We start from the raw sequence: 12,872 nt of genomic DNA, 5'->3' as shown, positions 1-12,872 counted from the left end.
CCCTAAGCCTCAGAGCAAGCGCAGGGGTCCGTCGCCCTGCGGGCGGCGGCAGGGAAGCGAGCCGTGCTGGAGCGAGCGGGCAGAGCGAGACGCGTGCGGCGGGATGCGGGCGATGATGGGTGCTGATGGCATAAATCCACTTTAAAGCACTTTCGAAAAAGGAAGACTCCAAGGGAAAGAATTTGTGGGGGGGGGGGGGGAGAAGAGTGGTCAGAGACAGCGTGAGAGAGCGAGCGCGCGAGAGTGCGCGCGAGCAAGAGAGCACGTGAACAGCCAGCTGATGGCATAAACAAACAACGCGAGCAGTCGCTCAAAAAGCGTTTCGGTCAGGAAGGATGAGAACAGGGGAAAAGCGGCAAGAATGAAAAAAGAGGAGGAAGAAGGACAGAGGAAGGCTCACCTTGAAAATGGAAAGTCTTCTGGTCCACGGTGATGGTAAAAGTGCTGTCGTCCTCGTCATCAATCCCGATCACCGCTCCCTGAGCAAGCCAAACGGAGACGGTCAGACAGCAGGCCACGTCATTCTCTCTCTCTCTCTCGCTCACTCACCCTCCCTCCCTCTCTCTCTCGCTTTTTCTGCCCTGTTCCCTCACACACACAGAAAGAAAAAGGGGGAAGAATGGGTGGAGCACGGGACAGGGAGGGGGGAGGAAGATGACGAGAGGGAGGGAAGGAAGGAAGGTGGGAGGGAGGGGGAGAGAGAGAGAGAGAGGGAGAGGCTACGCATGAAGGGTGGAACCAGCATTAATGCACACATGTCATCTTATCAGTCTCACAGCAGCAGAAATATTCCAAACGTTCTGAAGCCAATTTGAACATAAAGCAGCAGTCTGGGCAGCACAAACAACATTCCATAAACTGCTTCTTCAGGTCCTGAAGGACAAATCTGATGTATATATATGTGGATCCACAAACTGTCTCATTTGGCCACAAGACTTTTGAACAACCAAGCAACATAGGCCAAGAATTGAGACACTCTCAGTAGTGTTCCTCTCTAGAGGAAGATCACAATCTACTCCCGTTAAAAGAGGTCAATTACACAACAGCACGAAGTACAAACACACCATGAAGGCCTAGTTTCCAGAGATGCAGACACTCGCTCACCTGAACAGGAAAACAGGTGGCACCGTTTCTAAAGAGGCATGGTAGGCTAACAACGAGCATCAATGAGACATCCCATATAGCCTGAAAGACACTAAAGGCTTACGCTAAATACACTTCCTACACACAGAGCCAATGTGACACCCAACTGAAACCAAACTCTGCCCAGCTACAGTGTATGCCTACCTTCTGAAATCAGCCAGTGTGAATCCATTCCAACAAACCCCTTAATATTTTAAAAGGAAACATCACAATAACTACTAAAAAGTGTATTAATTTGAACTTTGTACCAATGCTAAAAAAAGATAATGTTCTACATTAAGCCAGCCCCCCCCCCATCTGTTAAAAAATGAATATAAATCACAAACTGGTTGTGCAAACGTTTCATTTCAACTTACCTCTGTTCCCTTACAAGTCATATACATGCCACCTAGTGGCAAAGATTTGTTACATCAGTAATGATGGATTTTGTCCACCTCTATAAATCGAATTGTTTTCATTCAGTCAGCATGAACATCAACATTTTTCTTACATGTGTAAGCACATCAAGGCAAAGCGGTGGACTGCCCTGAACAGAAATCAAACCTTTCAACTCTAAAAACAAGGTTAAACCACTGTTTACAGACATGGACACGGTACCTAGTGAAATGCCATTTCAATTAATTTAGTCAATTCATCACCAAACTAGTCCACTGCAAAATGCTTCCTGCAACAGACAACTGCTTTAGAATAAACAACACAAACAAACAAACAAAAAGCATGCGGACCCTTACCCGCAGTCTGACACAGCCTCTCCTGGAGCCGCGCATCATCTTGTCCTTTGACTGCATAAAGAGAAACAAGGGCAGAAGCACATTAGCACCTGGTCTTCACCCATCATGTCTACACCTCATCAAGGCTGGGGATTCAGTAAATTGCTCAACCATTCTCAAGAATCCTACATGCCTGGGGGCTGTGAAAGGAGCAGACACACATTGCGTCCAACCATCATCTATCTTTATGCAACAGGCCAGGTATCTGCTAGATTCGAAAAATACCTGGGATCTACTAGGCATTCCATTAAACTGCATTTTCTCAAGGTAAAAAGAGAAGAACCCCCCCCCCCCACACACACACACACACACACACACTTTTTAAGAGTCTTGCTACATTACATCATAGTAAGATGATTCATCTTTTTCGCCATGGTTGGAGCCAAACCTCCGCAAGGAAACTCATTACCTTTTTGGCAAGACTCAGTATTTCTTAACACTGGCAGATCCATACATCTACAACATGTGTATTTATATCTGTGTGTGTGGTAAATATTGCAGTGTGGAAGCACTTTGCTTACACAGCTGTCGAAGAACCTCCGTCAGCAATGACCTGTTTATCTTTTCTTTGTTTTATTTATATTTATATATATATATAATTTTTTTAATTACACACACGACAGATAGAGAGCCTAAAAGAGAGGAGGAACTAGGGAGAACATGAAAGGTTAACACCAAGGTTGTCCCTGTGGTGTGACCCCCCCACTGCTGGAGTGGCTCCAAAGGGATCAGAAGAATGAAGGACAACACTGATCTCAGTCCAGAAGAGCAACGCTGTTAACAGCAAACACACCAAGGCTGTAGAAGGTCTGAGTCTGAGGAAAAAACATGCCAGCTTTATATTGGAGAAACCAAGAGAGGGCATGCAGATCAGGTTGTTCAGACCATATACATACATACAAAACTGAAAGTTTTATTCTGGTTTTCCCTTTAACAAGAGGAGACACTCAATGAGTGCAGATGTTTCCAGACAGGATTACTGCATAATGCAATTAATATAGTGCCAGGTATTAAAATCCTGAACAGGTCAAGCTTACTTTGATTTTGGATCAGGATGTCAAGAGACCAAAGTGACCATGAAAGAGGATTTATTAATCAGGCAGGGACGGTGACAGCTTCAGTCACAAAAACCTCTCTACCAACTAGTGTTTCTATAGGCACAGCTAGTAAAGTATTACTCACTACAAAGACCAGTAAATATTTAAGAGTTCAGTTGTGCAAAACCTATGCAGTGGTCAACAGACATGACAAAATGACCAGATGAGTCATCCTTTACTGTTCTCAACAAGTGGTTCACTACATGAGTGGTGTACCCCAGAAGAATTGTACAGGCCTGCTATAGTGACGTGGTCCAGTGGCTGTTATGCTGCGAGAGGCACTCTGCTGGCAGGACTTAGGTTCACTTGTCCTCTTAGATGGAGGGGTCACTGCAAATCAATCCAAAATTATTCTGACTGATCACCTTTATCCTATTATAAAGTACTTCTATCCAGTTGGGAGCGGTCATTTCCAGGATGATGATGGTCACTTAATGGTGTGATAAATGATGTAAATGATATGCTATGGCCTTCGCAGTCATAAGACATCATTCCTGTTGAACATCTGTGGGAGATTTTAGACAACACTCTGCACCACCGTCATAACTGAGGGAATGCGACCAGTCTCAGAGGCTGGTAGAATCTGTGCCAAGGTGAATACCGACAGCAAGAAAAGAGAGTAACTGGTGATTGGTATCCGCTAAATCAAGCAGTCAGGTATCCATCCCCTTTCAGATATGCAATGCATCAATTACCGCAAAGTAGTTACACATTTTACCTTTTCAGTTTTGCTCCACTTTCTCTTTTTGCCATTTTACTTTCACATGTATATTGGGACGTACCGGTTTTTAATACTGTTTTTAAAACAACTTCATATGATTACCTTTTAGCATTTTTACTTCTTTGACTGCCACGTATCCATATTCACATTTGCTGTTATAGCCTGTGTACTTTAACATGCTATGTTATGTGTAAATGTGTATGTGTGGAGACCCACTAGCTCATTTTTCATTTGATAATTGAATGCTCAACCATGTAAAGCAGACAGTACATACATTGATTAGCCATAACATTAACTCAGCCAACATAAGAAGTGAATAGCATCGATTATCTGATTATAGTGACACCTGTCAAAGGGCGGAAAAATTAGGCAGCAAGTGAACAGTCAATTCTTGATTTGGAAGTAAGAAAAATGGCCAAGCATCTGGATCTCGACATGGGGCAAATTGTGATGTCTAGACGATCAGTTCAAAGCATATCCAGAAAGGCAGATCTCGTGGGGTGTTCCCAGTATGTTGTGGTTAGAACATACCAGAAGTGGTCCAAGGAAAGACAATCGGTGAACCAATATTTATGGTTGCCCAAGACTCATTGAAGACCGATCCTATAGAAGAGCTACTGTAGCACATATTTCTGAAAATGTTCACTGTGTCTATGATAGACAGGTGTCTAAACACAATGCATCACAACTTCCTGCATTTGAGTAGTTTGAGGTTATATGGCCATGGTGCCTCTCCACCACTGCAAGCGCCTACAATGGACAAGTAAGCAACAGAACTGGACCATGAGGCAATGAAAGAAGGTGGCCTTGGTCTGATGAATCGCGTTTTCTTTTATATCATGTGAACGACCAGGCATGTGCGCATTACTTATCTGGGAAATAGACGGCACCAGGATGTACTATTGGAAGAAGGCAAGCCAGTGGAGGCAATGCGATGCTCTTGGCAATGTTCTGCTGGGAAAATTTGGCTCCTCATATTCATGTGTATGTTACTTTAATACCTAATACCAAACATTATTGCAGACCAAGGACACACCTTCATGGCAATGGTATTCCTTAATGGCAGTGGTCTCTTTCAGCAGAATAATACTGTAAACACTATTCAGGAATGGTTGAAGAACACAACAAAGACTTAAAGGTGTCGACTTGGTCTCCAAATTCCCCGGATCTAAATTTAATCAAGCATCTGTTGGTTGTACGGGAAAAACAAGGCCAATCTGACTTAAAGAACCAGCTACTAACATCCTGGTGGCAGATACCACAGGACACTTTCACTGATCTTGTGCAGTTCATGCCTTGACAGGTCAGTGCTGTTGGCATGAGGGAGACCTACACAATATTAGGCATGTGGTTTTAACGGATGGCTGTCCGATGTAATCTCCTTTACCATTGAAAACTGCTACTGTGATTTAAGATATTTTAATTATTGCCCCTTTTTCACTGAACTGTATATAAACTAACATACAGTTCTCTCACTGGAGTGAGGTTAATTATGAATCTCACCACTACAAATTAATATGTTTCTCCAATATACTCTATAAGTTGAAGTATTTCGAAGTGGAAGCCCCAACATTATGCATTTCAGAGGTAGCACAGTCAGCACCACAGTTAGCACCACAGTTTTAGCTTCTAATTCATAGGGCTGGGGTGCTATACAAACACAATAACGTATCCATTACCTTTAGTGCCCGTGACATTTCATACGGGTACATCCTTAGCTGGTTTTGTCCTGTACTGTTTTGTATGTGGTCATCTCATGGCCTATCCTATGCTTTATTTAGACAAAACGGCACAAAGTACAGACAGCGAATGTGAAAATTAATACGGCAGCTCAGTGACATCTCTGCTTGGATGAGTACCCTCTACGTTTTGTGCACATTACCCAGATCGAGAGGTCAAAAGGCTAAACATAAATCAATTTCCCGAGGAGGAAAGGAAAGATCAGACAGGTTAACATCGCCCTCAAAGCTCAGACACTAAGGTGGAGCTCCATAGATATCTGGAACAAATAAATTAGGCTGGAATAAATAAATCAGGCTCATTTCCAGTCACTATGCCAGTTACACAATGACCTGCGGGGCTGGAACAGTGTTGGTTTGGAATTGTGCAATCCAAATCTGGGTATGCACAGAGCACGCATTTCTACAGTGCTTTACTCACAGCAGCAAGTGTTTCTTCCACAGATCTATGCAGTTATTTGAATTGCTAGAAGAAAACAGGCATATCTGAAAATGCTGCTCCTTCCTCAGATTAGACATGCCCCAGAATAATTCAGTTTTAACTGTGCTACATGTCCATGACATTGTTGCCTGGAGTAGGTGTAATTAGAATTCATGATGCATTTTATGACAAATTAGAACATTTATTTAAGATTCGAGTTTTCTAACTATCTGCTTGGGAATACATTTATTAAGCATTAGTGGGCTTCCTTTTTAAAAGAGGTATAGTGTGTGTTGAAGGAAACCAACCTCTGGCCATCAGCTATCTAACTGCTCTAATTGTTCTGATGAACTGTTTGTACTTCCAATTCTGACTCCTTTCTTCCTTCTAGGCCATACATGCTCCCACTTGTCCAGCAGAGCTACCCTGGTGGCGTTTACTGAATGGTTCAAAACGTGTAGGTCGTAGTTAGCCGTCTAGGCAGGTATGCTAGGATAGCTAGCTACGTGCGCAGACCTTCAATTCCAACTTTAAGATTTCAAGGAGCGCAACTGAGTTTTGTTTGCAAAACGTAACTACGGCACATCGGAAAACGTGCATACTTGCAGTACAGCTATTAAATTCCGTACCATTTCTTTGGTAGCAGCGTCAAGAAACACTAGCGATAACGTTTGCAGCTAAAGAGCAACACATAAGGCCAAAGAACAACACGGACGGTGAAATCAGTCAGCCAAGCTAGCTGAGTGACTTCTCCACCACTTTTCTGCTCAGATAGCGATGCCATATTAGCCGTCAACTTAGCAAGATGTTTATTTCGTTGAAAATGCGACACGTTTGAAAGCTAGAAACTGTTTTCTGTAATTTGTTACACCGAGACAGAGACAAAATGTGTCACATGGCATGGAGACGACCACCACCCTCAAATTCTGCAAACTAACAGTATCCAGCCAGAACATATTTAACTCGCTGCAGGCTCGCTGAAATTCTAAGGCACAACATCGGCCATTCTAACTGCTTATTGGCTACCGGCTTCCATAGTAAGTCCAGGATAGGCCGGCGCCCCTGTCCGTCAAACAGCCCCCGCCCCAAACAGCTGAGATTCCCAACTCCTGACGGCCTCCGAGTGCTCTTTCCATTGTCGGTTTTAACCGATCCCGAATAAAACTACTGGCGATTTCCTAACGGGCATTTTTGCACTCGTTGGGGGGGGAAATGCTTACGGTGTAGTATGACAGCAGTCCCGCGTTGTAGTCCAAAACAAACCACCGGTACTGCCAGCCCTTCATGAGGTTAGTCCATTTGCTCAGCGGCCCTTCCATGATGGACGCCATCTTTGCGCTTAACCAACCAGAGGCGGAGGGGGAGGAGCACGCAAGGAGGAAGCGCGAGCGGTCTTGCGTCACGCTCAAACGGCGCATGCTCGCGCCTTGTTGAGCGCGCTGGGAGAAGTGCGACAGGAGGAGGTGAAATCCAATTAAACGATTAAACTCACAACGACGTTTTCTGGGGTGAATGGGCAAAACCAGAAACACTACAGATCTGTTATGCTTTACATGTTACCCCAGTTACACTATTGTCTGTGTCCCCCTTTTTCCCTGGTAGGCCACTGTACATGACGAGAAAATTAGGGTGAAAATTGGGGTAATAACACTAAAGTAGGGTAAATGTTGGCCATTTATAAAGTAAGTTACATGGAGTTTTCTCTGTGGTGTAAGAATGAGGCTGGACAGCAAATGGAGCTTACTGTTACAGTGATGAACGATGTACGTAGTACTGTCATAGTCCCTGCGTCATACATTTTCACATCTGAAATTCAGTACTAAAGTCCTTTTACTTAATCAGTTTTTAAACATATATATGATACATTTTCCTAAATCTAAACTCGATATTCAGGGGAGTTCACTAAACAACTTACAAGGTCACTGTTGTTCTCATTCTGTTGCTGTAGGTCCAGGAAATTGAAATATTCTCTGGCTGAAAGTCTGCTTAAAACCTTCCAAATATGAAAACATAATTCAAGTTCTCAGGTGTACAGTCACATGTTTGAAGAAACAGGTGAACATTGCAAAATAACTACCAATATATTACCCTTAAATCTTCCTTTAATCTTACTTTTTTGCTAATTTTCTTTTCTATTAGATCCTTTTTGAGAAGCACATAACAAAAAGTTGTTGTTGTTGTTGTTATTATTATTATTATTATTATTATTATTATTATTATTACTTTATATTGCAATGTGAGATAATGAGTAACACTGCAAAATATTTTTTCAGTCTCACCTTTGGTTTCCTTGTGCTCTTAACTCACTGTTTAATATAACAACAGTTTGCCTCTCTCTTTAGACCTCAGTCAATAATGTTTTATATTAACACATTTAACACAAAAAATTACTCTGACTTTCTCTTCACCTACTCACTCACTCACTCACTCTCACTCTCTGGATGTGTGTGTGTGTGTGTGTGTGTGTGTGTGTGTGTGTGTGTGAGAGAGAGAGAGAGAGAGAGTGTCTATTGTTTTTACTCCCTATATCCTATCTATATGTCAACTTATATTGTATTCTCATTTTAATAAATATGTGAATTCATGTTTGCTAGTAATGATGTTTGACATCTGCATCATCATACATTAATGTATGAAAAGTGAACAAAGTTAAAATCAGATTGTTCATGTATATTTTGTTCAGTTATTTGGATATTATAGTGTGGACTCTGTTATGTGAACCAAGTTATTGTACAATTTGAAAAGAATCTTGTAAAAGACTTTGAGGAATGTGACAAAGTATAGAACAGACAAGGAGAAAGCAAAGTAAAAAAAGATATAAGAAAATGTTTAGACTGTAAGCAAAATATAATCACTGACAATCATACAGTGCCTGGCATCACACAATTATAGATCTACTGTGTTGTAATGAACAAAAAGGAATTCCACAGATTCCATATATTTTCCATCTCATAAATAAAATAATGTTTACATCACAAAAGATAACTACAGCTTATCCGAATGCACTTTAAATAAGTACAAGACTTTAACCTTCTAAACTCATCAGGAACCACATGGTGATACCATCTTTCCATCTTCACTACTCTAATTTCATCACTAAAGATAACTACAGCTATCACCTTATCAGAATGAACTATAAATAAGTACAAGACTTTAACCTTCTAAACTCATCAGGAACCACATGGTGGTACCATCTTTCCATCTTCACTACTCTATTTTCATGGAGTGCTCGTATTACATGTTAGATGCAGTACAGTAATACTCATGATAGGATGGTTTAACACTTTGGAGAGTATAGATCATATAGAGTCTAATGGTATACATCGAAATGCCACCTGTGACCTTTATAGGCTACTTGAATATCTTCAAAATCTGCGTGATTTTCAAAGTCATCAAAATGTTTTGTTTTGTTTTGTTTTTTTTAACTGCTGAAAGATGACCCCTTGTGGCAGAGCCTTGAATTACAAACAACAAGAAGAACGCGACTGTTTCAGTTTTCGTTAAGAAATTATAATTATAATTATCGTTATAATTATAAAGTACATTTTCAACTAATTTAAATATTGCTTTCATGAAAACAAATGAAAACAATTTATTGCATGCAGTTACTGAACAATGAGCTCTAATATTCAGTCAGAACAATGACAAATGTTTATTTTTCTCATAAAAATGTTCTCATGTAGCAGTGTACCACTCAAAAATGTTAGAATGTCTTAACACTACATTATACTTTCTAGATAGAATATAATAGGACAGAATAGAACCAACCAAGGAAAGAACCAGATTCTTTATTTAGGTTTTGTTTTGTAGAACATTGAGAAAACAGGTGTCATACCCAGTCCCTTGGCCAAGTACCCTGAACTCCAGTTCCCAGAACCTCATGTCTCAGACCACTCCTCCTTGTACCATCACCCACTCTGACTCTCCAGACTTCAACTGTTCCCTATTATTAAAGTTATCCTTTAAGTCCTGTCCTTACCTTGGTCCTATGGAAAGTTGAAAATTGTTATTCATTAGGTAATAACCACTTTGAATTAGCAGCAAATCTTAAATGTTTGTCGCTGATCACACATGCCCAGTAACCATTTAGAATGTATGATTTACTGGGTATCCAGTGGGGGTTCATGATTGTTGGAGAACAAGGGCTTTTTGTGTTAAAAACTCACTGTCAAGGATCCAGAGTCAGCTCCACCTCCTTTCTGTAGCCTTACATCTTGGACTGCGTCTATGCAATTCCGTATGCTTCAGCTTGGCCAAACCTTCAAAGGCAATGGAAACTCTTACCATGGCTATGCAGATGATCCCTCAACGATCAAGTATGTTCTCACAATGTCAGTGATGTGAACATTTTAATTTAATTTGGAAATAAAGAAGACAGAGGTAGACTCCACTCTGTAGACCTCAAATGAGAATAACTGGTTTGCAGCTGTGTTAATGGACTCTGATCATGATGTGAGAATTACATTTATATAAAATCCAGAAGGCTTACAGTGTCCTAGTCATAACTAAAGCAATTCTCTGTTCTGAATTCTGTTAGTTTATGGATCTTTGAGTTATTATTAAATGTCTTTTTTCCTAAGCTATAACAAACATGAATGTTTCATTATTCTGTCATGAGCATGAGGACTGTAGAAATAGTTTTGTTTTTTTTCCCTTCCATCTGATGGTGTAGCTAGTGTATATCATTCTAGCTCAAAGGTAATATAAGGACTAAATTAAAGGCAGGTTTCAGTGTACTGTTGAGTGTCACAGCAGCGTAAGTAACTAGCTGTGACACTGTGAAGCAGGGGAGCGAGACACGAGCAGATAAGTGACAAAACAGAATCTATTATTTTAACAGAATAAACAGGGTGGTAGGACCCTCTGGGTTAATATAGCCCTGGTGTGAGTGGAAAAAGGTGTAAGTAGTCAGTACTTGTGAAGGGAAGTGGTGCCGTGTGTGACATGGCAGGGAGGTGAGTTGGAGTTGTGATTGGTACTTGTTGGGGTGTGAGCACACACTGCTTCATGCTTTGCTGTGTCTTGGTCGTGACACGACACTCACTGAGATTGGAAAGGTGTGAAGGAGGGTGCTAATTTTGCTGCATATTTGGCCACTCCGTGGGTACCCAGCGGTGGAGGTGTCTTAAGCGGTGGAGGTAGTTATGGTAAGCCTGCAAACATTAGTGAAATATGGTCAAATAACTGTTAAGTCTCAGATCAGCAGGATCAATTTGACTTGGAGCTCTTTGACTGGTCAGATTGGCATGAAGTAAAATCTGAATATTGGAGATGCCTCTCAAAGTCAATAACCCAAACACAGAATGGTGGATAGGATCTGAATGCTTGCTCATCATCTTTACATCCAGGATATGTATAAAATGATTCAGACTTGTTCCCCTTAGAGGCTGGGAGAGTTACTTCCTAGTAGACAGTTGGGCAGCTCTGTAACTAATCTATCCCACTTAGTTTCTTTGTAAAACTTCAAGGTCTATGTGCTAGCAATGTTTTTCCAAAAATCACCACCTGTTTCTCTATAGGTAGAAGAGGCATATGTTTGTTCGACTGGAAAAGCAACACTGGTAACATTTTAGGCGGAGTCATTCTGTCCCTGCTGGACACTGATATCATCCTAACTGAGAATGCACCGGGGTCAGATTTATCCCCACCCTCACCCCTATCCCTGTTGGCCCTAATTCCACCTTCCCACCACAACCTCTTGCTCCTGCTAGCAATAGTTCTGATTCCCTCCTCTGCACATGCCCAAACCATCTGACTTGCTAACTTTGTCTCCAAAACCTCCTACCTGCGCTGTCCGTCTAATGAATTAGTTACTAATCTTGTCCATTGCAGCATGTTCATCTCTGCCACCTCCAGCTCCCTCCTCTCTTGTTTAGCCAGTGCCTCCAAGCCCTACAACCTAGCAGGCCTCACAGGCTCCCTCTCCAGACATGGTCGCACACCAGCGAGTCGTAAGAACCGGCTTTTCCCTGTAGGTTACCAGTTGGTATCAATAATTGTAACTTAATTGTTTATACATCAATTAACTTTTTTTTTTCTCCTCCCATCGGTGATGCAACCTCCTCGTTCCTACAATTACTTCCCCTGACGACTGTTTCACGTTTTTCTCTTTTCCCGCTTATTCTCTTCTATACTTTAGTTATGTTTTCCTCACAAATTTGGTCTGAAACAGGCTAGGTTTCCGCTGTTTGTTTTGGTCTACCACTGTGGCTGTGTTGCTGTGGTTTCTAAATGCTTCCAATTTTCAATAATACCACTCAGTTATTAGTTATTATGGAATTTCTAGGAGGGAAGAAATGTTACTAACTGATTTGTTGCAGCAATTTCATCCTATTGCAGTACCATGCTCGAATTCAACGATCTCTTTACAATTGCCCATTCTTTCACAAATGTTTATAAATGTAGACTGCATGGCGACATGCTTTTTATTTATTTTTTAAATTTTTTTTTACACCTGTGGCAATAGAACTGAATGAAACCTGAATTCAGTGATTTAAGAGGCATGTCCCAATGTTTCTGCCAATATAGTATAAATACCCAAAGTCTTTGCTTTGCCTAATATGTTTTGGTAGATTAAATGGTTAAGTGGCTAGCCTTAAAATGCTTACATCATTATTTTGTCTTCCACATGGCTGACTTGCTTTGAAATATTAATGTAGGTCCATTTATACTGGTATCTGCTTATATTGTACAGAGAAACTGAAAACTGTCCTGTAGTAATTGTAATGCCAACCAGCTGCATGTGTTTCTGAGGCGGACATGTAAATGTTTCATTAAAAACATAATATAATGCTTTACAGAATCATATGCACACACATGCATATGGTTTTACATATAAGGTAAAGTCATTAAAAAAGGACCTGGTCCTTAACATGTTTTAAAATGAGGTAAATACAACCTCAGATGAAAAACACATGACAAATTAAGTGTTATTATTAATTTAACAAAAACTATGACAAAATGCTGAAGCAGTGTGTGACA

At 41.0% G+C, this 12,872-nt stretch overlaps 1 protein-coding gene across 3 annotated transcripts in view; it reads right to left on the bottom strand.

Annotated features, from left to right (window-relative positions):
* osbpl9 (oxysterol binding protein-like 9) overlaps positions 1 to 7,242 on the bottom strand; it is a 31,592-nt gene extending 24,350 nt beyond the window's left edge. For all 3 annotated transcript variants that reach the window (XM_027016013.3, XM_027016014.3, XM_081707965.1), the window contains exons 1-3: positions 7,112 to 7,242; positions 1,875 to 1,925; positions 401 to 479 (exon numbers count right to left, since the gene is read on the bottom strand). In XM_027016013.3, the coding sequence (XP_026871814.2) occupies positions 401 to 479; positions 1,875 to 1,925; positions 7,112 to 7,222 (241 nt within the window). In that variant the 5' untranslated portion in view covers positions 7,223 to 7,242. The remainder of the gene's footprint in view (positions 1 to 400; positions 480 to 1,874; positions 1,926 to 7,111) is intronic.
* Between the last annotated feature and the right edge of the window lie 5,630 nt (positions 7,243 to 12,872).

Source organism: Electrophorus electricus, chromosome 25, assembly GCF_041902795.1.
Source record: "Electrophorus electricus isolate QZ-2024a chromosome 25, ASM4190279v1, whole genome shotgun sequence".
NCBI lineage: Eukaryota > Metazoa > Chordata > Actinopteri > Gymnotiformes > Gymnotidae > Electrophorus > Electrophorus electricus.
Note: the sequence above shows the minus strand (reverse complement) of the source record. Positions and strands in the feature narration are given on the sequence as shown.